Consider the following 26,709-nt stretch of genomic DNA (forward strand, 5'->3'; position numbering starts at 1 on the left):
GACAAAGTTTAATTTTATATAAGAATTACCTGCTTATATCTTAAATTATGAACACATTATGTGGAAGCCATCTAAACTGCAAGGTGCACCTGTGGATCAGATTATAGATGTGTATTTTCTCATCGGTGAAGCCAACAACCAATCAGAAACGAGAACGCTCACACCCCTCGGGCTGTGATTGGCTGACAGCAGGCTGGGTGGGAGGCTCCATCTGAAAAGGCGCCTCGCCTCGACTTCTCTCGTGTTTACATTTGTAGGTTTCGTCTCCACTTTGTGTGTCAAACCAAGAAGACCACGACAACAACAGCAGCTTTACACAACGCTACTCGGTTAATTTAACTGACCGGGAACGAGAGGAAACACTTGTTTTTAACGGTAATGTCACGTTTATGTCGTTTTTAGTCGTTTAAAGAATTGTATAGTGTCTTTGCTAGCCGGTTGGCAGGGAGAAGTCAGCATCCCGTTACCATGGCAACAGCACAGTGTATAGGTGGTTAGCATATAGTTAGCTATGTGATGTTGTTGATGTTAAAGCTTGTTTTCTAAAGACACTGACTCACTGAAAACGTTCAAACAAGGTCGTTTCTTTTTCTTTTTTTATATTATATTTGTTTATTTTTTGTTCATTTTGAAACAACAGAACAAACATTCACAAACCCAATAATAACATTCTCTGTACAAAGAAACTTAACAAACCTAATATTAATATCAAATAAGCCAGTATAGATACAGGAAAAACATATTATATACAAAAAATAGATAAATAATAATAAAAGTAAAAAAATAAATTAAAAACAATCAAATAAAATGTATTTATATATACATATATATACTGTATACACATATACATACATATACACACAAGCAGTACATACACATATAAAAACACAATCAATTAAAAAAAATCTGTATACAATTCAGTACAGTGTTGTTTATTTAAGGGGATTTATGCATTGATCAGTGCAAATAATATTAAGAAATGTTTTAACTATGACATAACATGATAAACACAATAACATAATAATATAAAATGAAATGCCTCCTTAATAATAATATTAATAATAAACAATTGCCTCTTCGATAATGAACAAATGCCTCTACAGTAACAAACAATTAAGGAAACTGAAATATTGTTTTTATTTTTCCTTTTACCCTCCTTTAAAGTTTCCCCAAATGAAATAGACTAAAAGAAATGGGTATAAAGGGTTTCAGTGAAAATCAACAAATGAATAGAATAACAAACTACAGCCTGCAGGCGTTAGGCTATCGTGAGGCAAAGCAAGATCCTTGCACAAATAGCACCTAAATGTCCTAGTGCACCTAATTGAAGGGTATTTATTTTGTTTCCCCAACTAGGATAGTCAACACTCTCAATAAGCAAAACACAAAGAACACAGAATCTCAAAAGGACCTAAAACAGACCAGAGTTTCTGGCTTGGCTGATAAGATATGTTGCATTCAGTGAAGGAGAGATCAGAATGACACTGGGTGTGCAGTTTCTCTCCTCTTTTAAGCCCTACAGAAAGGCGTTGTCACACACTGATTGGCCAAGAGGGGAATGCACCAAGCTGCTCTCAATTATCATTTAAGAGCCAGTCCCCACACCCTGCGCAACAGGTGAACTGAATAATCCTCCAATCACTCAGCAATTCAACCAAAAAAACACCAGGGAAAAGGTAAACAACAGCAAGCACCAGAGAATGGGCGGCTGCCACAACATTGCATGGTGCTATTGGGTTTTATTGTTCTGGTTTCTTGGCAAGATTTTAGGTACCTGATCACATAATGAATGTTATTAATTAGCAGGTTTTGGCACATTTGTTACCAGATGCACAACAAGTTAGAAAATGGTGCACAAAACTTAATTAAAAAAAGATGAAATTGCTGATCTTGTAGAGCAGGATTTGAATCACCAGTTTGCGTAATCAATTCACAAAGTTGCACTTATTTACAGGCAAACAGAGTGACAAAATACTGTAGGTTGTCTGTCATTGTCTTTCTTATTTAATAACACACCTCGGGCACTATTTATTCATACATAAGAGAAAACAGCGTTTAATATCTCTATAAAAATACACAATTGTCACATTAAATTATCATTGCTCTGCTCTGTAATTGTATGGGAGCTCATGTTGCTCATGTCACTCTCTCTATCTCACACAAATACACACAATAGGTTTGCACTCATGTAGTTTAAATGCCTGCATACAATCATGACTTGTCAATTCAGCAGCTGACATCAGTGCTGGAAGCTTAGCAGGTGATCTATAAAGCATCATAAGAAAGACAAAAGGTAGATAAGTGAGTGTGGAAGGGTGCAGGATGTCAACTAATGATAAATTAATGTTGATTGGTAGATTAATCATGAAATTGGGTCAGCCAAGATTGGTCATTTTGTGTTATTCTTCCACATTCTTATCACCCATTCTTGTTTTACCTGATTGATACCTGGTTGGCTGTCATGGCTACTGCACATAAGATCCAGCGTCCTGATTGTCTACTTTCTTTTCTTCTTCGATCAGCGTTTCCCCTTCTGCATGTGCTCCATTTTTAATGTCCTCAATGGAAGGCTAATCTTCAACTGAGGGTTCTCTATTTCAACTTGGCTAACAAGATGGATGTCCAGCCTGTTCACTTACACCACACACCGCCACGCCGCTTTTCAGCACAGATTTAAATTTAACAACTCGAGGCGTTGAAAAACACTTCTCCTATTTCAGTGAACAAATATCAGGGATTATCTCCTCTTGTCTCGCTCCCCGCTGAGGTCTCCTGCTCATCTTCTCTCCATCATGTCAGGAGGGATCAGGTGTTTGTCCCCTCAGTTTATAATTGGTCACCAGATCCACCGCTGGGCCTGTTGCTTGAGTGTGTAAGTCAATCTGAACTGAGCCATCCTTGTGATGATACAAATCTACTCTCTCCCTCTCCAGGGGCAGACGGTGCACAAGGTGGAGATGTGGCTCATTGGTTTGTCTACTGAGGAGTCTGACAGCGTCTTAAAGGGCTCTTGAAACAAAGATTCGGCATCAAAGAGGCAGACGGACGGACGGGGTAGGATCTTCCAACACATTTGTCCTCACAAATGTAGGCCTAACAGTGCAGGTGAGTAAGAGACATTTCTCAAATGAAGACGGTGACGGTGAACAAGGTAGTTGCCAATTTATGAGGTACAAATAGCTAAAACTTATGCAGTCTGCAGAGGTGTTTCTAATGTTTTGTTTACCCCATTTATATCAATGAGGGCAGACTAAATATTAGATTAAATTCAACAGCACCACAACACCTTTCCATGAAAACATTATAACCTTCATGAAGAGAGGATTTGTTTTGCAGAGTTGTTGCATTAGTTTTAGCTACAGGTGTATCTAGTAAACTGGCAAGTTGCATCACTCAAACCAGTTACTGCTGAAATAATTGGTTGAATAATTGATTAGTTACTCAATGATAAAGTAATTTATCTAAAAATAGAGATAATTTGTGTGCAACTGCCTCTCAAATATGCAAAAATGTGCTGCTTTTCTATTTCATATGATTGCAAATGAAACACCTTTGGGTTTTTGGACTGTTGTCAGACAAAAGTAGCAATTTTAAGATGAGACGTTGGGCTTTGGTAACACTTTTGTAATTGTTTTCATGTGAGAGACAATGTGCTGTAAGTAGAAATTCTAGTTTTTTATATAGAATTGAGAGGTTTATCTTTTCTTCCATTACATTATATCAATAAAACAGACTGTGACAACCTCCGTAGCAACGAGCCATATATCTGAAATGGCAAGTGTATCCCCTCTAAACAGTTTAGTATTTAGTGCTGCGGTTTGTTTGTTAGACAATAGTAAGTGCCAGCCTGGCGTGTCAAGGAGTATGTAGTGACACAGAACAGTTAGCCAAGTCATTCTTACTGAATAGACAGATAATACAAAAGGTGTTATTCATGTACCTGCTGTTGTTGCACGCTGAGGGAGAACCTTGGGAGAAATCCTTTGCGGGGCTGTAACCGTACCCGGGCTGAGGTCAGTGGGGCGTCTCGGCCCAGTGTAAAGCTCACAGTTCAGGGCCAGGATTATCCAGATCATTGGATCAGAATACCGTTACCTAGCACCGTAACCTCCCACGGCGTACCTGGGATGTCCCTCCTTGCTGCCACCGCGATCACGATCATTACCAGGAATCAACTTGACCTCACCTTCACCCCCTACAAGACACCAGATAGGAGGCAGAGGCCAACAGCTGAGACGCTGCTGTGACGATAGCCGGCCACTGTGCTCGGGTCAGAGTGCAGACGGACGTTAACAGAACGACACATAAGTGGAACCAAACTAGTTTATTCCTATAAACTTTAGATCTTTAGCCATGCTGGAGGCAGGGCTCTATGGATGGCAGTGTCGGTCAGCTGGTCCAGACTGAAATACACAATTTATTTAAAGTTGTTCCAGCTGTGAGCAGCTCCTCCATTTCAAGTCAAGTCAAGTTTATTTGTTTAAAAACAGCTGGATCCACTGGAATCCATTGGTACCAACCATGTCATACTAGCTTGTCGTGAAGGAGGCTAAATAACGCTCCAAACGTACGCAAAATTTTGGCGAGGAAAAATTGGCATGGCCATTTTCAAAGGGGTCCCTTGACCTCTGACCTCAAGATATGTGAGTGAAAATGGGTCCTATGGGTACCCACGAGTCTCCCCTTTACAGACATGCCCACTCCAATGTTGATAAGAGTATTAAATACTTGACAATTTCCCTTTAGAATACATTTTGAACAGGTAAAAAAATATGTGATTAATTTGTGATTAATTTTGATGAACTATGGACAATCATGCGATTAATCGCGATTAGATATTTTAATCGATTGACAGCCCTAGTTAAAAGAGATGCTAGTTTATAAAATACCAAAGACACATGTTGTACTGAGTCCTTTTGTATCAAAATTATGAAAAGCATTAAAAGGTTCTGCTTGGCATTAGAGTTAATTCCCCCTCGCTAATGTTGTATCCGTCCTGCCACAATAACTCTTGAATGCCGCTGTGTGACAGTGTGCCGACAGCCAAAGCACTCACCTGATGAGAGAAATGGAAACGGAAACATGAGTCCATGTGCGCGCTTACAGCATGTTCTTTGTTCTGTTTGATTGAATTTCATTGTGAGGCTGTGCAGCACATCCCATTAAAGGCATCCCATGTAAAAGAGTAAATGAATGTCAAATATGGAATGGCATAATTTGTTGTTTTGTGTAAACCATCACATATTGTTTGTGCACATCCAGGATGGGTCTACCTGTGGACAGCCCAGACAGAAATGAAGATGCACATAGATATGAGGAGCAGGGAGAGGGAGAGGGCGGCGACAGCCAAACTGACGCCTGCATCCGCACCCCGCCGCCCATCAACAAGAAGAAGAGGAAAGGCAAGAAGAGGTACTTTACTGCACGATCTCACCAGGACATTACCTCTGAGCACCCTGACAGTTTTGCAACTTGTCCTGGAGGCTCTTAAGTTTTTTGTTTTCTCACTTGTCCTCATCATTTGGTGGAAGGAAGATGAGCGTAATGAGGCATTTGTAGGACCTTGCAGCAAAGCAGATGTCTGTCCCTCTTTCTGTGTCTCTTCTCTTCCAGATGACTGTCGATCAACCTCACCAACTGCAAATATGAAAGTGGTACGTTTGGATGACTAAATCATGAATCTCTATTAGTCTGTATATTACTCTGCACCACACACTTCAGTCATTTAGAGTGAATTCTTGGAGTAAAAACAGAGACTGTACTTGAAGCACTAGATATACTACATGGCCAAAAGTATGTGGACATCCCTGACCACATGATGATATTTCATGGCTCCCAGATCAGTCCTTGTCGTTTTACAGACACGTGCTGCTTCAATAATACCCACACATCACAGTAAAAACACTCTTTCCTGTTTGTTCGTCTTAGTGCGGCGTGCTGCTCGAGGATACGGCCTCAGAGAGGTGATGGATGGTGACGACTGGACTCTTTTCTGGACCGACTGCTCCGTGTCTCTGGACCGCGTTAAGGACATGAAGCGTTACCAGGTATTCGACTGAATCTGCTCCACAGCAGCACCCACGTTACTGCCATCATCATAGAAGACTAATTAAACTGAATTCACTTCAAATGAACGGTGTGGGGAGTAGTCACTCTGCTCTGACAAACTCTAACAGCCTTACATGTAATTTAAATTCTTCTGCTCAATATGCCCACCCATGGAATAATAAAACATATAGATTTCCATGGAGATTATGAGATTGCGTCATTTTCTCATTGCTCATAACAGCTTTTCAGCTCAAGCAATCAATTTGTAATCTAATTGGATAATTCAGTACAGGAAGTATTCATCAGGTTGTGACCAACGATTCCTCTCTGAATGAACGAGGTGGATCGGTTTATTTTGTCATATCTCACTTAGACTGCGAACAATCTTGCACATAAAAATACTTCATAAAAATCCTCACATGCCCACAGAGTACTTCCCCTGTAAACACAGCTGTGTGTGTGTGTCTCTGCAGAAAATAAACCATTTCCCAGGGATGAGTGAGATCTGCCGCAAAGATCTACTGGCCAGAAACATGAACCGTATGCTCAAGCTTTTCCCCAAAGACTACAACATCTTCCCCAGAACGTGGTGCCTCCCCGCAGAGTCAGTTTGCACTTTTCACTTTGACTTTGCTCTTTTATTTTTGTTTTCTCAGTGTGTTTCAATATACTAACTCATTATGTGATTGTTCTTTGCAGTTACAGTGACTTCCAAGCTTACACCAGGGCTAAAAAATCCAAGACGTATATCTGTAAGCCAGATACCGGCTGCCAAGGGAAAGGCATCATCATCACCAAGTCGAGTAAAGACATTCAACCTGGAGAACATATGATCTGTCAGGTTTACATCTCCAGGGTGAGGCTCTGTTATAACAGCTATTAACAGCACAAACACAGAAACACACACACAGGTGGAAGTTTATACATGCTTTTCATTCCTTCCTCAGCCTTTCATAATCGACGGATACAAGTTTGACCTGCGTATCTATGTGCTGGTGACGTCATGTGACCCATTCAGCATATTCATGTTCAAGGAGGGACTGGTTCGCTTCTGTACCACCAAGTACAACGAACCAACACACGGCAACGTGGTAAAAAATGTTAAAGGATAAGTCTATTGAAGTATTGAGTGTGTATCAAAGCCTGATATCTCTTCTTCCTCTGTACCATAGAGCTCCATTAAAACACATCAATGAGCCTCACTGTGTCCCTGAGTGACATATTCCTTCATCACCATGAACACACACACTGTAGTTTATGTAGACTCAATCCCACACACACCGTCCTGCTGACACAAATACTCACAAGAGCACCACATGTGGATTAATCCGCCGTTGAAAATAGACCCCAACAAATTCACTATTTCCTCCTGTTTGAGTAACATTTGGTAAAAACTACACATTGAGAGAAAAACTAACACAATGTTGGTTTTAGTTTAGATTTGTTGACAACAACAAACACATAGAAAGTCACCATTCATGCTCATTATCACCATTATCCTAAACGTTACTATAAAAAGTACATTTTTGATCATGTTGTGTCATCAGTAATATAGTAGATCATCTGCATCCTCGTGATTATAAAATACTTTACGAACAAAGAGATAATGAGAAATGAATAACTCTAAGACATGCAATAAAATGACAGAATATAACCCTGGTTGGATAAAAATAAAGTGCAAGAATAAAGTAGGCAGATGCAACCTTTAGAAGAACTAAAGCTGCAATTTATAAGATTATTTTCATTATTCATTTATTTTTCCGACCTTTGAAAATGTCTTTTTATGTCTGACCAACAGTCTAAAACCCAAAGATAATCATTTTCTTTACCATATAAAACCAAGAAAACTAAAAAATACTCACATTTGAGAAGCTGAAATCAATAAAATGTGGCCATATGTGCATAAAAAAGTTGCTTAAATGATTATTTAGCTATTCAAATTGTTGCAGATAAATTTTCTGTCAATCAATTCATCAATCGTTGCAACTCCATTAACAACCTTTAACTGTATATTTCTTTCTTGTGTGTAATATTTGTCTCTTCCCTCGTCTTTCTCGTGTTAGGAGGATGTGTGCATGCATCTCACCAACTACTCCATCAACAAGAACAGCGAGAACTTTGTCCGTGATGAGGACACTGGCAGCAAACGGTAAACACACAGACAATATTTGTGTCGTAGTACTAATACTACTTAAAATACTGCATATTTATTGCATGTTTGTTTTGTTTTTTTCTGTCCCCTAGAAAGCTGTCCACCCTGAACAAGCTGCTGGAGTCCATCGGCTGCAACACAGACAAGATGTGGACTGACATCGAGGACGTGATCGTAAAGACTCTGATCTCCGCTCACCCAATCCTCAAGCATAATTACCACACGTGCTTCCCGAACCACACCACCGGCAGCGCCTGCTTCGAGATCCTGGGCTTCGACGTGCTGCTGGATCACCGGCTCAGACCCTGGGTGCTGGAGGTGAGAGACCATGACACCCGTAGATATAATATCTATGATGACATCTCTGTTTAATATATCAACTGTGAATATGCAGATTTATTGTTGTCAATCCTAGGTTCTCAAGTTCTTTACAGTCTTCTGTATTAAGTACAATTAACAGAATGAACATTTAACCATTTTTCCCCATTTAATTAACTCTAAGGTTGAAAAAAATCTTATCCCACACTGTCTGCCAGTATAATGTATATTCTGTGTCAGCTTTCTTTAGCTCTACATTGAACTATAAATGATGTGTGAAATATTCAGACCCAAAGCTCTGTGTTTTTAAGGCTGCACCATTCTATCATCCATCAAATGGAAATATTCTACGTCTTTTGCATCATTTTATATATCTTTTTTTTTATTTACTTTCGCAAAGGAGGTTAAATAACGCTCCAAACTTACGCTAAATTTTGGCGAGGAAAAACTGGCATGGCCATTTTCAAAGGGGTCCCTTGACCTCTGACCTCCAGATCAGTGAATGTAAATGGGTTCTATGGGTACCCACGAGTCTCCCCTTTACAGACATGCCCACTTTATGATAATCACATGCAGTTTGGGGCAAGTCATAGTCAAGTCAGCACACTGACACACTGACAGCTGTTGTTGCCTGTTGGGCTGCAGTTTGCCATGTTATGATTTGAGCATATTGTTTTATGCTAAATGCAGTACCTGTGAGGGTTTCTGGGCAATATCTGTCATTGTTTTGTGTTGTTCATTGATTCACAATAATAAATATATACATACATTTGCATAAAGCAGCATGTTTGTCCAGTCCCATGTTGATAAGAGTATTAGATACTTGACAAATCTCCCTTTAAGGTACATTTTCAACAGATAAAATGGACAATCATGCGATTAATCACTATTTAATGTTTTAATCGATTGACAGCCCTAATTGGTATATTTGTGTTCCAGGTGAATCACTCCCCAAGTTTTACCACCGACTCTCAGCTGGACCGCGAGGTGAAGGACGCGTTGCTGTACGACACCCTGGTACTCATCAACTTGGGCGCCTGCGACCGCCGCAAGATCACCAAAGAGGAGCGACGCAGGGTGAAGGACAGGCTGCAGCAAAACAGCACCAGAGAGGCCAGGTAAAGTTCTGTCAGCCACAAATGATGTGTTTTTTCCCCTCAAGGTCACACACCTGCTCCCGTGTGCCTCCTGTAAACGTAAGCAGGTGACTGTTACTGTGTGTGTGTGCAGGTCGGAGGAGCTGCGTCAGTGCCAGGCAGCCACGGTGGAGCAGATGGAGAGGTACGAGGCCAAACACCTGGGAGGCTTCAGGAGGATCTATCCCAGAGAGGGAGCGGAGAAGTACGAAAAGTACTTCAAACACAGCAGCTCGCTCTTCCAGGAGACGGCAGCGTCCAAGGCCAGAGAGGAGTGTGCCAGGTACCTGCAGCACGCTCTCAAACACACCCAATAAAGAGCAGAAGCTGTTAGTGATGCATATAGACCCTGATGTCCACACAGAAACAGTGGAAAAGTACTCTTACCAAACGGGGCTGTAATAGCACCAATAAAAAGAGACGGGGTGGTACATTGCAGAAAAATTAGAAAGTTGAATCTGCTCATGTTGTGTTCAAATGCAAAAAATAATTGAGCTTGTAGCTTTACTGAAGCTACATGAAGTCATGACACAAGTGATGGGCGGTGTTATTAAAGTCAACCCTGCTAGTGCTGAAATGATTAGTTGACAAATATGCTGCTTTTTGCAAATGTATGTATATATTTATTTTTTTCGAAATCAATTAACAACACAAAACAATGACAGATATTGTCCAGAAACCCTCACAGGTACTGCATTTAGCATAAAAAAATATGCTCAAATCATGACATGGCAAACTGCAGCCCAATTAGTGGTGTTAAAACGAATTTGCCTCTGACAGCCCGAATTCAAACCTGTCCGTAAAACATCATTGCACAGTAGAAATATGAATTGCATGAACCAATGACAAGACATACTGTATGCAGCTAGATGGGAAAAACTTGACTTGTTTGAATGAACTTTGGTGGAAGCTTGCTCTTCTTTTCCATCATTATTATTATAAGCATTAGATTATGTTTATTTTATTTATGTTTATTTGTTTCACACATATAAAAAGACAGTAAAATACAATTCACATGGAAGGAATGTAAAATGCATTTGAAGGTGTGGTAGAAACCTCACCCAAAGGACATACAATAGGCAAAAATGCTATCATGACAAAAATCAATTTTAAATATTAGTGTTCAAAACATTTCACATATAAAAATATAGAGTGTAAAGTGTAGGAGTAAAGTTCAAACAAAAAAAAGAAGCAGGAATAATTGCCATATTTACAGTTTTTAAGAGTGATCATTTTTTTCCAAATCAAATGTTTTTTATTTCATAAGATAACTCATTCAACATCAACATTTAAATTACCTTCATTTTTTAGGTTTAGCTTAAAAACTATAAGGATATATAGTACTATTATTATAAGAAATGCTTGTCTTTAATATGAGAGAGAGATGCTAAAGTTTCTGTGTGTGTTTATGTGTTCAGGCAACAACTGCAGGAGCTTCGTCTGAAGCAGGAGCAGAAGGAGAGAGACCAGAGAGGAGGCCGGAAGAGAGAGCTGCAGGGGGAGACAGCAGGGGAGAGAGTCAAACCACGACGAGCACAATCACTACCCCCCAGTCCAAACCGTGACTGTGACCAGCAGCCGGTGAGGCTGTCCTATTTTGTATGTCAATAAAGATGCAGTGTCCACCTGAAACCACAAGAGGGAGTCAAACGGCTTCTTTCTCGTGATGAATGGTTCATATTCTGGCTGACCCCTCTGAGTAAATGGACTCTCACCCAATTTAAATTAGCTAGAATAATATTCCTGCAGATAATTTCTATTGAACGTCTCTCATTTCAAATTCAAATATCTTTTATTGTCAAGACGGGGGGAAAATAAACAGTGTTATCAAGGTTATTCAGTGACAGTAATTGCTAATATATTGTAAATGCATACATATACAGTAAGGCAATAAAAACAAATTGAATCAAATGTCTCTCTGCAGCTGCCTCTGTCCGGCGTGGCGCTGGATCTTGAAGCTGCAGAAGTCCAAGAGGAGGAGGAGGAGAAGGAGCAGGGAAAGGAGGAGAAGGAGGCAGACGTGGAGGAGCAGGAGCGGGTCGACGCGCTCCTCCAGAGGAAGAAACTACTGCAGGACCTCGGGGTGGTGGACCAGATCAGGCAGCTGCTGCAGGGCCTGACAGACAGAGGGGGAGTCCTGCAGGACGCCTGCAGCCAGCAGCAGAGACATCAGCCTCATCAGAGACAGCAGATCAGGGTGAGAACTATTAAATGTGTCATAACCAGCCAACATCAACACACCAATAACTTGTGGAAAATCAGGGCTTTTGTGATCTCAGTTTTCACTTGTTGGTTGTCAGTTAAATGATGATAATTCTGCTCACTTTAGCCTCAAGTCACTGTGCTGTTTTTTCTCTTATTTCAGTTGGACTCTTTGACACAGTTTTCCCAAAGGACAAAGCAGCAGCCCTGCATCTCACGGCAGGTAGAGACACATCAATCCAATCAAAATAATCCAATATTTTGTTGCTAAATCTGGTTTATTTAAAGAAATCATGGATGTACGGTATCCTGCCCCTTTGAAAAATAATACAAAAATAATCAATTCAGATTCAGTTACTTCAAAATAATCCTTTTACAGTCACTTTAATTGTCTGTTCTTCTTTATTTCCATACAATTTCGGGAAAAAAAAAGAAAAAAGAACAATTTGTTGTTTCACATTTGTAACTAGGGGTGCAACTAATGTTTATTTTCATTATAATGATATTATTTTTCTTGATTAATTGTTCAAAAATGTTAAAAAATAGTGAAAACATGTCATTCACAATGTCTTCAGTTTGCTTGTTTTGTCCAAAAACCTAAAAACATTCAATTGAATTTAATATAAGACAAAGAAAACCAGCAAATTCTCACATTTGAGGAGCTAAAAATCAGAGAATATTTGGCATTTTTGCTTGACGACTAGTCGATTAATTATCTGTCATTCGACTAATCGTTATAGCTCTACTTGTAACATCAAATATTATTCAAGTTTTGTAGGATTATGTGTAAGAGAAATGTTTTCAAAGATAGCTGTAGGTTCTCCCAGAGGCCAAGCATAGTTGCAAATTTGTCGGTTTTAAAAGTCAAAAGTATTCAGATATAAATCCACTTTCATATTTAATTTTAATGTTGATTTTAATTTTAAAATAAACAGGAGTTTTGTAGTTTTTTGCAGCAGCTCTGTGAACAGATGAACAGCAGTCAAGTCATAATATTAAGAAAAGATTTTGTGTCATTGTCAGTGATTGTTTAATGCTCAGGGTGTTTTAATGCTGAATATCACTGATTACTTTCAGTAATGAAACGTCAACATGAAGTAGAATTAAAGTATATTCGCTGTATATTGCAGCACATCCACTACCACATGACTCAGCAGCACCTGATCCGGCCCACGGTGGACCAGAGGAGCCTGAACGAGTCGGAGCCCGAGAGCCACAACCGAGGGGGAGAAATACACAGGACCATCAGCGCCCAGCGGATCCACTGGCCAGGTAAACACACCTCAAACACTCTGCATGCTGGGATTCAACCGAAGTGACCTCAACACCGCAGCTACACGCAGGCAAACTGTCTTTATATCTTCGGATTTGGAGTATGAGAAGCTGATTTGGGCTTTTTTCTCAACTGTTTTTAGTATTTAGCTTCTGTTTTACCTATTTGTTGTATGATTTTACTAAACACTTCTTAAATGCTGTGTGTTCTAATATATTCTAAAAATAAAGAAACTGGCTTGTGATGAAAAATATTCTTTATTATCATAAAACTCATACAGTTAAATAAGCTTTAAGAGGAAAAAGGTGCATTTGACTTCTATCCTGTGTCCATCATATCCATTACACAACATAACTCAACTTCAATAATTAGTTTCTACTCTTAATTTAGATATAAAATGTTTATTATTATTTGTATAAGGAGAGTTGTGTGAATTTTGTTTGATATTTTAAAATCGCGAGAGCCACATTCTTAAACACATAATACGATTTTCATTTAAATAAATGTCTGTTAAGTCAAATGAGGTGACAGAATGGTGATTGAACCTATGGCCCACTGGATGAAAGTATTGCAATATTTATATATTTGCAGTATTATGAAATGGGTCCCAGAAAAATACTGTTGTATACACACAAAAAATAAACTATGCACACAATTCTGAAAACTTGAAGCTTGTTTACATAGAAATACTTTTTTTATATTCAATTTCTACGTTCATGTATCAACAAAAATACTGTTGAACTCTGAGCACGATTTCATTGTTTTCCCTCAAATAGAAAATCTAAATCAACCAGGACAAACATCTTAAGGACTGACACTTTAACCTTGTTTATATTCTTAGCATTGTTGTATTTTGGATATCTGTTTATTGATGTTCTTCTTATATTTGTACTCTTTCCTACTTTGTACTGCAACAACACTTTCCCTCAGGATAATTAAAATTCTGAAACATTCTTAAACTTCACAACCTGGTTGTTAGATTTCAGATTTCAGATCTTGTGTCTGTGTCTCCTCATCAGTCGGAAGCTCTCTGGCGGTCAAGCAGGACACCGGGAGCAGCAGCTACACCGACGGCCGGTCCCGTCCCAGCATCCCGGTCATAAACCACCACGTCCCCAGAGGAGGAGACCCTCGCTGTGCCTACAAGTCCCACGACCCCGCGGCCCTGCAGAGCCTGCTCGTCATCTCCGCGCGAGCCCCCCTGGTCAGGAGGCCTGGCTTCTCTCACATCGGCCACCACTCATCCCGCAGAGCCCCCCAACAGCAGCAGCAGCACGGCAAAGGCCAGTGAGGAGCAACCAGACCACCAGGCAGGTTACCACCACTGGAGACCTGCAGGAGAAGTGGAGGTAGAGAGACTTTAAACTGTGAACACACAGAAACACACTGTGCCTACGATGAGTATCTCATGTTCTTAGATAGATTTTATATCTGGACTCCTGCAGTTTACTCTGCTTGCCACTACACAATCTCCAACAACATTATGGCTTTTTAACTTTTTCTACCGACTGTGTGTGCTCACATATGTGTAATATTTTGCTCTGGGGACGAATTATCTCAAACAAACCTCACAGTGCCAAAAATAAAAAGGCTGATTTAACACCGTACAGCATCTGTGGACCACATCCTAAGAAGAAAATGTACCAGGATCAAATAAACTCACTGATTATTATGAGCTGATATGTACTGTATGTCTCAGTGAAACCAAATTAATATGGGAGTATTATTTATTAAGATTAAAACCATATTTGAAGATGAAGTGAGGGATAAAAATAAAGGCCTCCTGCTTCAAGGAAACTTTGTTTGTACAGTCAAGTATTGCATTTTTTTGCACTGATAAATAATAAAATATCTTCATTTTTTTTTTTTTAAATGTGATTTAGTTTCATCTTCAGTGAAGATTTTTTTCAATCAATTTTCCAAGAAAAACATTTCCAGTAAAAAAATGTTGTGGCTGCATTTTTCATTTTTCATTTTTTTAAATACATACTATTTTTTTATTATTTTTGGTTTCGTTTCATTCACATTTGCTGCAAACTAATTAATTAATGTTCTTAAAAATATATTATTATTTTGTATTATTTTTGTTCTCATATCATTCACGTTTGCTGCAGTTATTAATTCATGTTCTTAAAAATATATATTATTATTTTTTATTATTTTTTTAAATACTTTTTATGCAAATTACTCATGAAGTATACATCCACAATATTTGCAATATTTGATTTGCATTTTTTTCTCCTTGTATTTTATACACCCAGTAGTACATACAGAACAGAAGAGTAAGATAGGACAAAGAGTAAATGGATAACAGGTGAAAAGAAGAAGAAAAACATTCATACATACACATATTTTTAATATTTTTGTTCTCATATCATTCACTTTTGCTGCACAGTTAATTCATTGATTGTAGAAAATCAGTTCGCTCGTGTTTGTGTGGTTTCATTGAAGCTTTTCAGTGAAAGTTAAAGAGGCCATAAAGTTTTACAGCATCTCTGCATCCGGTTGCTTTTGTTTTGGTCGCAGACTGAAGACTGAAAGAGACAATAACAACAACAACAAAAGACGAAATCCTCCAAAACAACAAGCTGTGAGAAATGTTGAGCTGCACGTTTAGTAAAGATTATTTTTAAATTATTATTATTTTAATAGCACAATAATTTGTGCAGTGTAGGTGTGCAGAAAATGATGATTATTATAGTTGTGTGTAACATTGATCTCGTGCAGGAGAAAGAGATTTAAATGTCTCATCGTGCGTCTAAAACCTATAAAACCTAAATTCATGCACTGATTTGAATCGAATGAGATTTTATTAAATATATATTTAGCAAACAAGGCCTCTCTGAAGACTTGGTTTTTTAACTGAAATATTACAAAAAAACAAGACAGATAGACAGAAACTCACAAGGCCTAGTTATTTAGGTTTTATTATTCTAACATTGAGAGGTGATTATTAACAAACATAGATTATAGGATGGAACTAAATTGCTTTTATTTTGGAAATACAGTTACAACTTTGAATCCTATTTTTTTAAACCTGTTTTTTATTAAAACAAATGCAACATTTTAAGGAAACGACAGTCACTTTGTTTGAGTTTGTGGCCACAAATAACAAATGAAAGCTGAGGATGAATGTGCTGCATTTCAGGAATTTATGGTTTTATTGCGTCTATAAATGTCTGAAATCCTCGTTGTGTTGGTGAGAATCACCAGATGCCAACTGAAAGAAAGAGCGTTTAAAACGAACCAAAACGGAAGTCAGACATTAGAAATACTACTAATAATAAAAAGAAATACATTTTTAAAGAATTTATTCGACTTTAAGATCATTTTAATAGAAAAGTTGTTGAAGAATGTGGTGCTTAAAGGTTTTAGTGACCTTAAATCCCCTCAGCAGAAATGCAATCAGCAGAACACTATTTCCATCTTTGGCCTGTGTGGTCAAAGCATAATGGATCTGCAGAGACTGAGAGGAAATCCTCCATTTTGGGAGCCCATAATAGTCTTTAATGCACAGATTCTTTTTTAGCCTGAAACCATTTTATATAGGCAGAAAATAAGAACAATCATCCAGTTGGAGGCTTTGAGATTACACGATTCAGTCATTCTATAATTAGGGGTACATTTCATGTCAACCAAAAAGTGAAGAAATCAGTTTTCTTTTTTGATAAATAATTTAGTTGTTACCATAATATACCCCCTAAATGTGCTAAATTCATAAATTGCCACGCTTTAAAGCTCTAATGACTTTTTAAATATTTTAATTAAAATAAACATTTAGATTCATTATTTTGTCAACTGTGTTACAGATACATGTTGTGTCATATAAAACATGAAAGAGGTATACTACACATTTGATAACACATTTGTTTGAAAGTTTTTGAGTCTATATTCACTAGAGGTTTTAAGGTTGCAACTGATTTGATAATATGAATTTTGTGCTTCATAATGGACATTTTGTGGGATGCTATCAGGAAGGATGAATATTTTTTTCAACATAACAGAAGGTGAAACAAATGCAAAGAAAGAGGTCGTTTAAGATTTAGGAGTATTGAAGCAGAAATCATCAAATATTTTCTCATTAAATAACTAAATAACACTGCAGCTGTGATTAGAGAACAATAGAAGCTGTACAGACCTTTTTTTTAATCTGGAACAGAACCACACTGTGCACATCCAGAATAAATCACAAAATAATCTCAACATCTTTTTTTTTATCCTGCATCACATTCAAACATCTCAGGCCTCTTTGGACAAAAATGGCAAAAGATGGCGATGAGAAAGCATGTCTAAAGCACAAACAACTGGCTGCTGTTTATGAAAATGTACACCTTTACCAATGAAGGTTTTAGATTTAGGAGGATTGAAGCCAAAATCATCAAATATTCTCTCATTAAACAACTAAGTAACACTGCAGCTGTGATTAGAGAACAATAGAAGCTGTACAGACCTTTTTTTTTAAAGCTGGAACAGAACCACACTGTGCACATCCAGAATGAATCACAAAATACTCTCCCAACATTTCAACATCTTGTTTTTATCCTGCATCTCAGGCCTTTGCAGAAAATAAAGATGGCGATGTAAAGAAAGCGTGTCTAAAGCACAAAAAACAGGCTGCTGTTTATGAAAATTTACAACTTCTCCATGGAAGTTTACGACTCTTCTGGCTCCTGGATTGGTCGCTGGCGGTCATGTGGACAGAAAGCAGGAATGGGAACTTATTTCCCATGAGGTTATATTGCAGCTGCTGTTTTTCCACCGCTCATTCACTTAACTCTAGTAACACAACCTTTTTCTTGGCTCTTTGTTTATGCAATACGCGTTATTCGTGCGTAATTTGGACCAAAAATGGTGCGATGGAAGGCGCGTTGTGCTTCATGGAGAGTGTGCATGTGTGCAGCCATGTTAATGTGGCTCTATACCTGTATGTGTTCGTGAAAATGAGGCATCATCACACTCCTGGATGGAGGGATTACTTTCATGCAATCACTTGAACAAAGTGGTGAAAAGAGGAAGGTGAGAGAGGAGAGCCTTCTTCATGCAGAGTGGCACCATCACATGGACATGATGGATTATCAACAAAGGTAAGGTGCACCATGTTTCTAATAATATACCAGCAGATTAAGTCCAGAACAAGTGCGCCGCTGCAGCGCTTTGTTGGCTGAACTGTCACTGTGTAGGCCTGCTGTTTACATTACTGCAAATGGGCAGATTAGTGTTAAAGAAATGGCAATTTTTCCAATGCAAATATTCTCTATTTTTCTTATGCATGTGTCATATTCACAACCAGTTGCTGCTCTGTGTTATGCTGCAGAAACAGACCGAATATGTGCGTAAAAATGTGCATAATGCTGCAGAAGCAGACCGAATATGTGCGTAAAATGTGCATAAAAATGTGCGAAAATGATCCAACATGTTGTAGGTTTGAGGCCTTTAAAGAAATAGCAATTTATCCAAAGCATATTCTCTCTTTTTCTTACACTGTGTGTGATATTCTCAACCAGTTGCTGCTCTGTGTGTTTAATATACGTGATATGCTGCGGAAACAGAACGAATATGTGCATAAAATGTATGAAAATGATTCAACATACTGCAGGTTTGAGGCCTTTACAGGAGACTTAATGATGTTATATAATCAGGAGTGGATTCGGAGTGCAATGTGGCTGAACTGTCACTGTGTAGGCCTGCTGTTTACATTACTGCAAATGGGCAGATCAGTGTTAAAGAAATAGCAATTTATCCAAAGCAAATCTTATGTCTTTTCTTATGCATGTGTCATATTCACAACCAGTCTCTGCTCTGTGATATGCTGCAGAAACAGACCGAATATGTGCGTACAAATGTGCGAAAATGATCCAACATCCTGCAGAAAACAGGCCGAATATGTGTTTAAAATGTGCATAGAAATGTGCGAAAATGATCCAACATGCTGCAGGTTTGAGGCCTTTATAGGAGACTTAATGATGTTATATAATCACAGTGGATTTGAGCCAGACAGGCTTGACTTTGATGATGATGATGATGATGGTGGTGGTGGTGATGATGGTCGTACAGGCCTCATTCTACCGCTGAGACACACTTTTCTTATAAAATCAGCTCATTTTATCCACCTTTTACTCTTCTGAGAGATTTAATACCATTTAATGTTATTTTATATTGTTTTATTTTATTGTTTTATGCAGAATAAACGTGTTAGAAGTGCTGTAGTCTTGATATTGCGCCGCCTCTTCGAGCTGTTTCGCCTCATTTTTACGCAAATCTTTTATAATTTTGGACGATTTTTTGCTCTGATTGTGTTTTATTTGTGATTTTTGCAAAAACTATGAAGTCAGTAATGAAGCGTTTAAACGTTTTGTGTGATTTCTGGCGCCTTTGCAGCGTTTCTCTGTGTCCTGGTCGCCTCTGCAGTTTTATAAGACCTTATATAACATCATGTGGTGTTATAAAAACATGCTTCTGGTTTTTGTTTCTCTGTTTTACAGTTTAATCTCGTTTGTTTGCTGTTTGGTTGAAAGGCGTTTAATTATTGGAGCCATACATTAAGATTTTATAATTTAAACGTCAAAATGATTTCTAAACGAATATTATCAAAAAAAAAAAATGACACCAGGATCTTAAATAAAAGCAAAAACGAAAAACAGGATTATTCATTTTTATATAAACTAAAATTCTACAAATATTTATTTTCCTGTCTAATTCATCCACAACACTGCAATGCACTTAAGATTCACATTATTCTAACAATACAGTGCCTTATTCTGTTATTTATTATTTATTTATTATTTTATAGGGTGACTTTTCTAAAAGCGAAAGCTAATTAAAAAGGTAGAAATTGTCTTAATGGTATTATAAACATAACAAATATAAATTATAAAACTTAATTTAACAAATTCACATATTTTTTTTGCAAGAAAATGTTGTAAAATTGTATTAACTTTAAAAAAAATGGGCTTTAACTGCAGAATAAGACACTACATTTGAAGGTTACTAATAATACGAAGCAACTAATGCACTTAATTGATACATAATGTGCATAATATTAATAATAGCTATTAAAAGTAACGTTAATGAGCATGATAATAATGATAGCTAGACTAATAGGTTAATTGATCTGCTTAATTGTTTCTGAATTGATATGTGACTGAATCAGGATTTCATGTATTTATACTCACAGTTTTTTAAATAAATGAGGAACTATAGTTTCCACTTGATCACGGTGGGTGATGATGATGATGATGAAGGTGATGAAGAGTGTGCCCTCTGCGCGTCTTCACGGACTTCAGTCCCAGTCGGAGCTTTTAACACTTTCTAAAAAAAAAAAGAGTCAAATATCAACATTATTGACGCATTTCTTTTTTTTCTGCTGCACCGATTTTGGATTAGATTATTTAACGAGATGGAAATTAAGGTTTGGAGGAAGAGGAGTGTTTTCATTGCAATGTTTTGTTTTTCTTTTTTATTATTATTATTATTTTATTTTATTTAAAAGAGACCATGTACAGTTTAAAACATAAATGTCACCATTTGATGCACCAGATTACCAGATTATGGCTTTAAAGATAATTCACATCTGTAGTCCCTTGGCAGGTCAAAACAAAGAAACATACTACAGAGTCATACAAGAAAGAACATACAAAACACACAGCTACACACAACAGCACATCACAAAGTATGCTTGTCAAGTAAAAGCAAGTCATGAAGACCATGAAGACCATGGAATAAAGATCAGTGAGTACAGAGCTGAGCAGCTTTCAACAGAAGTTGGTTTTGAAAATGCTGATAGAGCTGCAGCTCCTCACATCGTCACTGATTTGTGGCCTTTTTATAGAAAAAGCTGATTGCCCAAATGCAGTGTGGTGAAATGGTACAGCACAATGTTGCATAGAAGATCTTCTTAAGGATCTAATAGAATCTACTGAGCGAGAATGCACAAAATCAGGCAGTGGAGGAGGAGGAGACAAACCATTTAGAAATTTATAAACGAGGCACAAATTTGAAAATAATCTAAAATTCTCAAAGATCAGTAAATTATTGTGTATTGTGTGTGCGCGTGAGCGACAGAAAGGGGAGAGTTTGTGCACGTGTGCTTTATTGGACTATATTTGCATAAAAGTTATGACACAAACAGTTGCTCTATATGTAGCATGTTTTTATATGTTTCTATGAGTCGCATCTCTGTGTGCGTAAATTAATCCTCATTGTTATGATTCCTGGCTGCTGCATTAATTGAGAATATTGGTGTTTTATTCTTGTGTTTATTAGATTATTTAACAAGATGGAAGTGAAGGTTGGAGGAGGAGGAGAGAGAGTCAGGAATTTGTGCGCAAATGGAAATATTGCGCACAAAGTGTTTCATTGCGCATTTTTCTTTTTGCATTGTGTTTGTGCATGAGAGAGAAAGGAGAGAGTTTGTGCACGTGTGCTTTATTGCACTATGTTTGCATAAAAGTTATTATGACACAAACAGTTGCTCTATATGTAGCAGGTTTTTATATGTTTCTATGAGTCGCATCTCTGTGTGCGCAAACGTGCGTAAAGACGGACAGGCTGGAGCGCTCCATTTGGATTTGGCTGCTGCATTAATTGAGAATATGAGTGTTTCATTATTTGTGTGTTTTATTAGTTATTAGATTATTTAACAAGATGGAAGTGAAGGTTGGAGGAAGAGGAGGAGAGATGGAGTTGGGAATCTGTGCGTAAATGGGAATAATGCAATATTTTTTTCTTTCTTTTTGCATTGTGTGTGTGCATGAGAGAGGGAGAGTTTGTGCACGTCTGCTTTATTGGACTGTTTTTGCATAAAAGTTATGACACAAACAGTTCTTCTATATGAAGCATGTTTTTATATGTTTCTATGAGTCGCATCTCTGTGTGCGTAAACGTGCGTAAAAGCCCGACAGGCTCCATTTGGATTCCCTGCAGCGCAACAAGAAACCAGACCCCCAATGGGGGTGCAATAGTGCACACACAGTCTGCTGTGATTGGCCAGAGGTTGATCAGATGGTTCACTTCTCCTCTGTGTTCAGTGGCACCTCACAAACCCCCCCTTCTTTCAGGCAAAAACCAAATCTCGGATATAAAGTAATGGCAAAACCACTTGGACTATAAAAGACAACAAATCATATTCCTCCTGGAGTATAACACACACACCCTGTTGTCCACCCAATGAGTTCCTATTTTGTTAACTCAACTTTTCCCGTGTCTCTACCGGGAGGACAGGACTCTCTCCTGGGTCAGATACCGTTATATTCCTCCGGATACACCACCGATCCGTTAAGACACTACTCCTCCACCGCGGCCACATATGGAGCAGCAGCAGCAGCAGCAGCTCACAGCATGCAGGAGAAGGTTTACCCGGCGTCCTACTACCAGCAGACGGGCTCAGCTGCAGCTCTCTACGGGGGAAGAGCTGCAGGAGGAGCACACTGCGACTACAACCCGGTGGGCACTTTCTACAAGGACTCGGAGGGCTCCTGCTCTTTCTCCAGCAGAGACGAGCAGCAGCTGTTTGTCTCTCAGGAGCAGCGCAAAGCGGAGTGTCCGGAGCAGACTGTCAGTATGAGCAGCAGCATCATAGAGGACAAGACATCCACTCTCATCTACCCGTGGATGCAGAGGATGAATGCATGCTCCAACGGTGAGTACAAACACCTTTAACTGTGTTGTTGTGCAGCCTGGAGGTATAAAGAGTCTCTCTCTGCAGGATGAAGAAGTGAGCTGCCTGTCAGCTGCAGATAGCTCCTTTTCCTCCTGCACTAATATTAAACCAACTTGCGTCTAATAATTAGACGATTAGAGAGCAGAACGTAGAGTTTGAGATCACTGTGATTACGCACGGATCTTCATGCACCTTCAGGGCTTTTTGGCTGCTTCATCATCATCACATGCATACACGACCGCACGCGCACACACGCACGCACGCTCCATATACTCAAGATTCAAGAGTTTTATTTGCCATTTGCACCTATAATATATAAGTAAATTGGAATTCTGAGCAGTTTTACACTGAGTCAGCTTTAAGAGAAGAAAAAATAAATAAATAAATTATTAAAATGTAAAACGCCCTCAGTGTATAGTCAATAAATAAACTAAACCACCCTCTGCATAGGAACGATACCCCCACAATACAAATATATACAGTATATAAATAAATACTTCCAAAAATGAGTACAAAATAAATGCAAAAATAAATAAATAAATGCAAAAATAAATAAATACATTTAAAAATGTATACAAATAAATACAGAAATAAATAAAAGGGAAAAAAACAAATAGATAAAGGATTAAATTATTAATTATTATTATTATTATTAATTATTATTTTTTAATATTTTTGCTACATTTAATGATATTTATTTATTTATTTATTAAGTTATGTTTTGTGATTGCAGGTTGTTTTGAAGTGAGGTTGTATGAGGTACTTATTGTATTACCTACAGTAGATGGAGTTGGGAGAAACTGAGAAAATGTACTGCTAACTAAACTACCCTCTGCATAGGAACGATACCCCCACAATACAAATATACAGTATATATGCTCCATGACAAATATACAGTATATATATATATGCTCCATGACCATGTTAAAAGAACTTTTAGCTCTCATAAAAATATTTAAAAAAAGAAATAATTAATATATTTCAGACAATTACACAGTGGAAGGCAGCATATTGCACACACATACTGTGTGTCAGTAATGGTATGGAGGTGAGGTGTGGGGTATTTGTGTCCCTCTTTAATGTCCTTTATTGCCACTAGTCTTATTCTAGCTGGGAATAATAATAATAATAATAATAATAATGTAGATTAATAAACAGTCTTATTGTAGCTGTGAAGAAGCTGTAGTGAAACCATGTAGTGCTCTGTGAGTGGAGTTGCTTAAGGGCTTTTGGCTGCTTCATCATCATCACATACACGCGCACACACGCACGCACGCACACACGCACAGACTTGGCCTACACCATCTGAGCTCCAACTTAAAAGCTCTTATAGTGTCACATGGCATCTTCAGAATGGGCCTTTTTTTCCAGTTTTAGAGGGACACTAAATAACACTTTAAATGTCCAAAATATAAATTAATTGTAAAATCTAAAATAAGAAGATGTTATATAAGCTTTGTTCATCCTCACTGTAACATTATAAAACAATATAATGCTGTCATAAGAGAGAAATCACACCATGAGGGCACTTTTACGCAGCATCCACATTAAAAGGCTGCATCCTATTGTGTCCCACATTAATGACATTATTTAGCATGTTTTTAAGAATAAAATGCATGTAAAGGTCACTATAAAGTCACTATAAGACGTGTTTGGTTGTATAATAAAGATATATTATAGGAAAATATAGTGATAGATTTTTTTAAATGTGAATATTGCTATTGAGTGGTACATTTTTGTGCATTAATGACATTATTTAGGATGTTTTTAAGAATAACATATATGTAAAGGTCACTATAAGACGTGTCGTATGTATAATAACGATATATTATAAGAAAACAGATTTTTAAAATGTGAATATTGCTATTGAGTGCCATTTACGCACCTTAGGAAGAGGCATATTAAAGGAGAGAATTTAAAAAAATGCCTACAATAAAGTACAATTAATCATAATTTACTACTTTACACACAAGACAAATATTATATCATCTTATAGTGACCTTTACATACATTTTATTCTTAAAAACACCCTAAATAGTGTCATTAATGTACAAAAATGTACAACTCAATAGCAATATTCACATTTTTAAAAATCTATCACTATATTTTCCTATAATCTATCTTTATTATACAACCAAACACGTCTTATAGTGACTTTATAGTGACCTTTACATGCATTTTATTCTTAAAAACATGCTAAATAATGTCATTAATGTAGGATACAATAGGATGCAGCCTTTAATGTGGATGCTGCGTAAAAGTGGTGGGATTAGAGTGTCACTATAAAGATTATAGTGACTTTATAGTGACCTTTACATGCATTTTATTCTCAAAAACATCCTAAATAATGTCATTAATGTACAAAAATGTACCACTCAATAGCAATATTCTCATTATAAGACGATAAGATTATTATTAAGACTGTGATTTTGGAGTTTGAAATACATCATAAAGATCTAAATTTCCACTTTATTGTATTTTTTCAGACACACCACTACAGATTTCGAGTGCACTCTCAGGTAGATTTTTCTCCTCCACCACTTTAATTTCAACCATTTAATTATTAATTTATGAATTTATGTATTTTTTTTTTTCCCTTCCAGGTCCTTTTGGCAACAGTGGCCGCAGAGGAAGACAGACCTACACCCGGTACCAGACTCTGGAGCTGGAGAAGGAGTTCCACTTCAACCGGTACCTGACCAGGAGGCGCCGGATAGAGATCTCTCATGCTCTGTGTCTGACCGAGAGACAGATCAAGATCTGGTTCCAGAACCGCAGGATGAAGTGGAAAAAGGAGAACAAACTCCTCAATCCTGCAAAGACACCCGAGGAGGAGGAACAGGCTGAGAAAAAAAGCTAAAAAAAAAAAAAGGACACTGGAAGAAAGAGTGTGTTTGAGTGCACACTCCTCAAAATAAAATGTATTTCTGTGTAGATAAAGTGCTGCAAAATCCCATGTTAGAGAGTGATTATTCCAGTATCTGCACGGTGATAATGTCATTAATGCATTAGGTTAAAACCAAGTCCTCCTCTTGTTTGTCCTTGTTGTGCGCGTGTCTTTTATTTAGGGGACTATATGCAAAAATCAGCCAAAATGTAAATTTAGTTTTTGACAATGTCGTTACCTCATTATCTTATTCCTACTGAGTTTTTATTATAATTATTATTATTATTATTATTATCATTAAAACGAGTCCTTCACTGTGGTGTTAGTTGTTCTATAATCGTCTAGTTGTTTTACAGCTGTTGCCATTAAAAAAACACTTGTACAGATGAGATACATGTTATTTATTGTTGTGTTTCAATGCACATCTGGATATTGTGTGCAATATTTTTGTTTAGGAAAATTGTACATAGAAATAAAGGCTTTTTTTGATGTATATTGGAAAATCTTGTGGGTCGTCATTTATACTCAAGAAAAAAATACATAGGTAATATATATATATATATATATATATATATATATATTACCTATCATTATTATAAATATTATATATTATTATATTATATTATTATTACTGAACTGGGAAAAAGGTGCATTCAAGTATGCTGCTCCATCTTCTTAGAATCAGCTTATAAAATGACCTGAAACTTGGAGAGCTGGTCTCACTGAATTTCTTTAAAGTGCTTCTATAAAAGATTTGGAAAAACAGGCACATCTGGCTGCAGATGTTTTGAATGTTGATGAATGTATGATTTTGAATTTTTTTAACTCTTTGTCTTCGTTTTCAATTGTTATGTTGTGTTTTTTGTCTGCAACTGTGTAACTGTGGCCAGGACACTCTTGGAAACGAGATTTTTAATCTCAATGATTTTTTTTACTACTGGTTAAATAAAGGTTACATAAATAAAAATATTATTATTATAGGGTGCTTCTGAAGTCACAATAAACCTAAACAATAAACCTATAAATTCACATAAA

The 26,709-nt window shown here is 37.4% G+C and overlaps 2 protein-coding genes across 3 annotated transcripts; both read left to right on the plus strand.

The window, feature by feature from the left end:
* The first annotated feature begins 200 nt into the window (after positions 1-200).
* Positions 201-14,995, plus strand: ttll6 (tubulin tyrosine ligase-like family, member 6). Of its 2 annotated transcripts, XM_037755869.1 has the most exons (17): positions 201-375; positions 2,934-3,105; positions 5,263-5,412; positions 5,617-5,654; positions 5,929-6,047; positions 6,522-6,652; positions 6,748-6,904; positions 6,996-7,139; positions 8,112-8,197; positions 8,293-8,518; positions 9,458-9,636; positions 9,749-9,937; positions 11,073-11,235; positions 11,579-11,851; positions 12,020-12,079; positions 12,987-13,128; positions 14,149-14,995. In XM_037755869.1, exons 3-17 carry the CDS (start codon positions 5,264-5,266, stop codon positions 14,418-14,420), a joined length of 2,328 nt encoding a protein of 775 aa, XP_037611797.1. In that variant the 5' UTR covers positions 201-375; positions 2,934-3,105; position 5,263; the 3' UTR covers positions 14,421-14,995. The 2 variants fall into 2 exon arrangements, with proteins under 2 accessions (XP_037611797.1, XP_037611798.1); XM_037755870.1 differs by lacking the exons at positions 201-375; positions 2,934-3,105 and having other exon boundaries at positions 5,273-5,412; positions 5,614-5,654.
* Positions 14,996-22,294: 7,299 nt separating this feature from the next.
* On the plus strand, positions 22,295-26,131 carry hoxb6b (homeobox B6b). Its single transcript, XM_037755873.1, has 3 exons — positions 22,295-22,766; positions 25,274-25,306; positions 25,391-26,131. The coding sequence occupies exons 1-3, from the start codon at positions 22,295-22,297 to the stop codon at positions 25,645-25,647; spliced, it is 762 nt and encodes a 253-aa protein (XP_037611801.1). The 3' UTR covers positions 25,648-26,131.
* Positions 26,132-26,709: the final 578 nt, after the last annotated feature.

This window comes from Sebastes umbrosus, chromosome 20 (assembly GCF_015220745.1).
Source record: "Sebastes umbrosus isolate fSebUmb1 chromosome 20, fSebUmb1.pri, whole genome shotgun sequence".
Taxonomy (NCBI): domain Eukaryota; kingdom Metazoa; phylum Chordata; class Actinopteri; order Perciformes; family Sebastidae; genus Sebastes; species Sebastes umbrosus.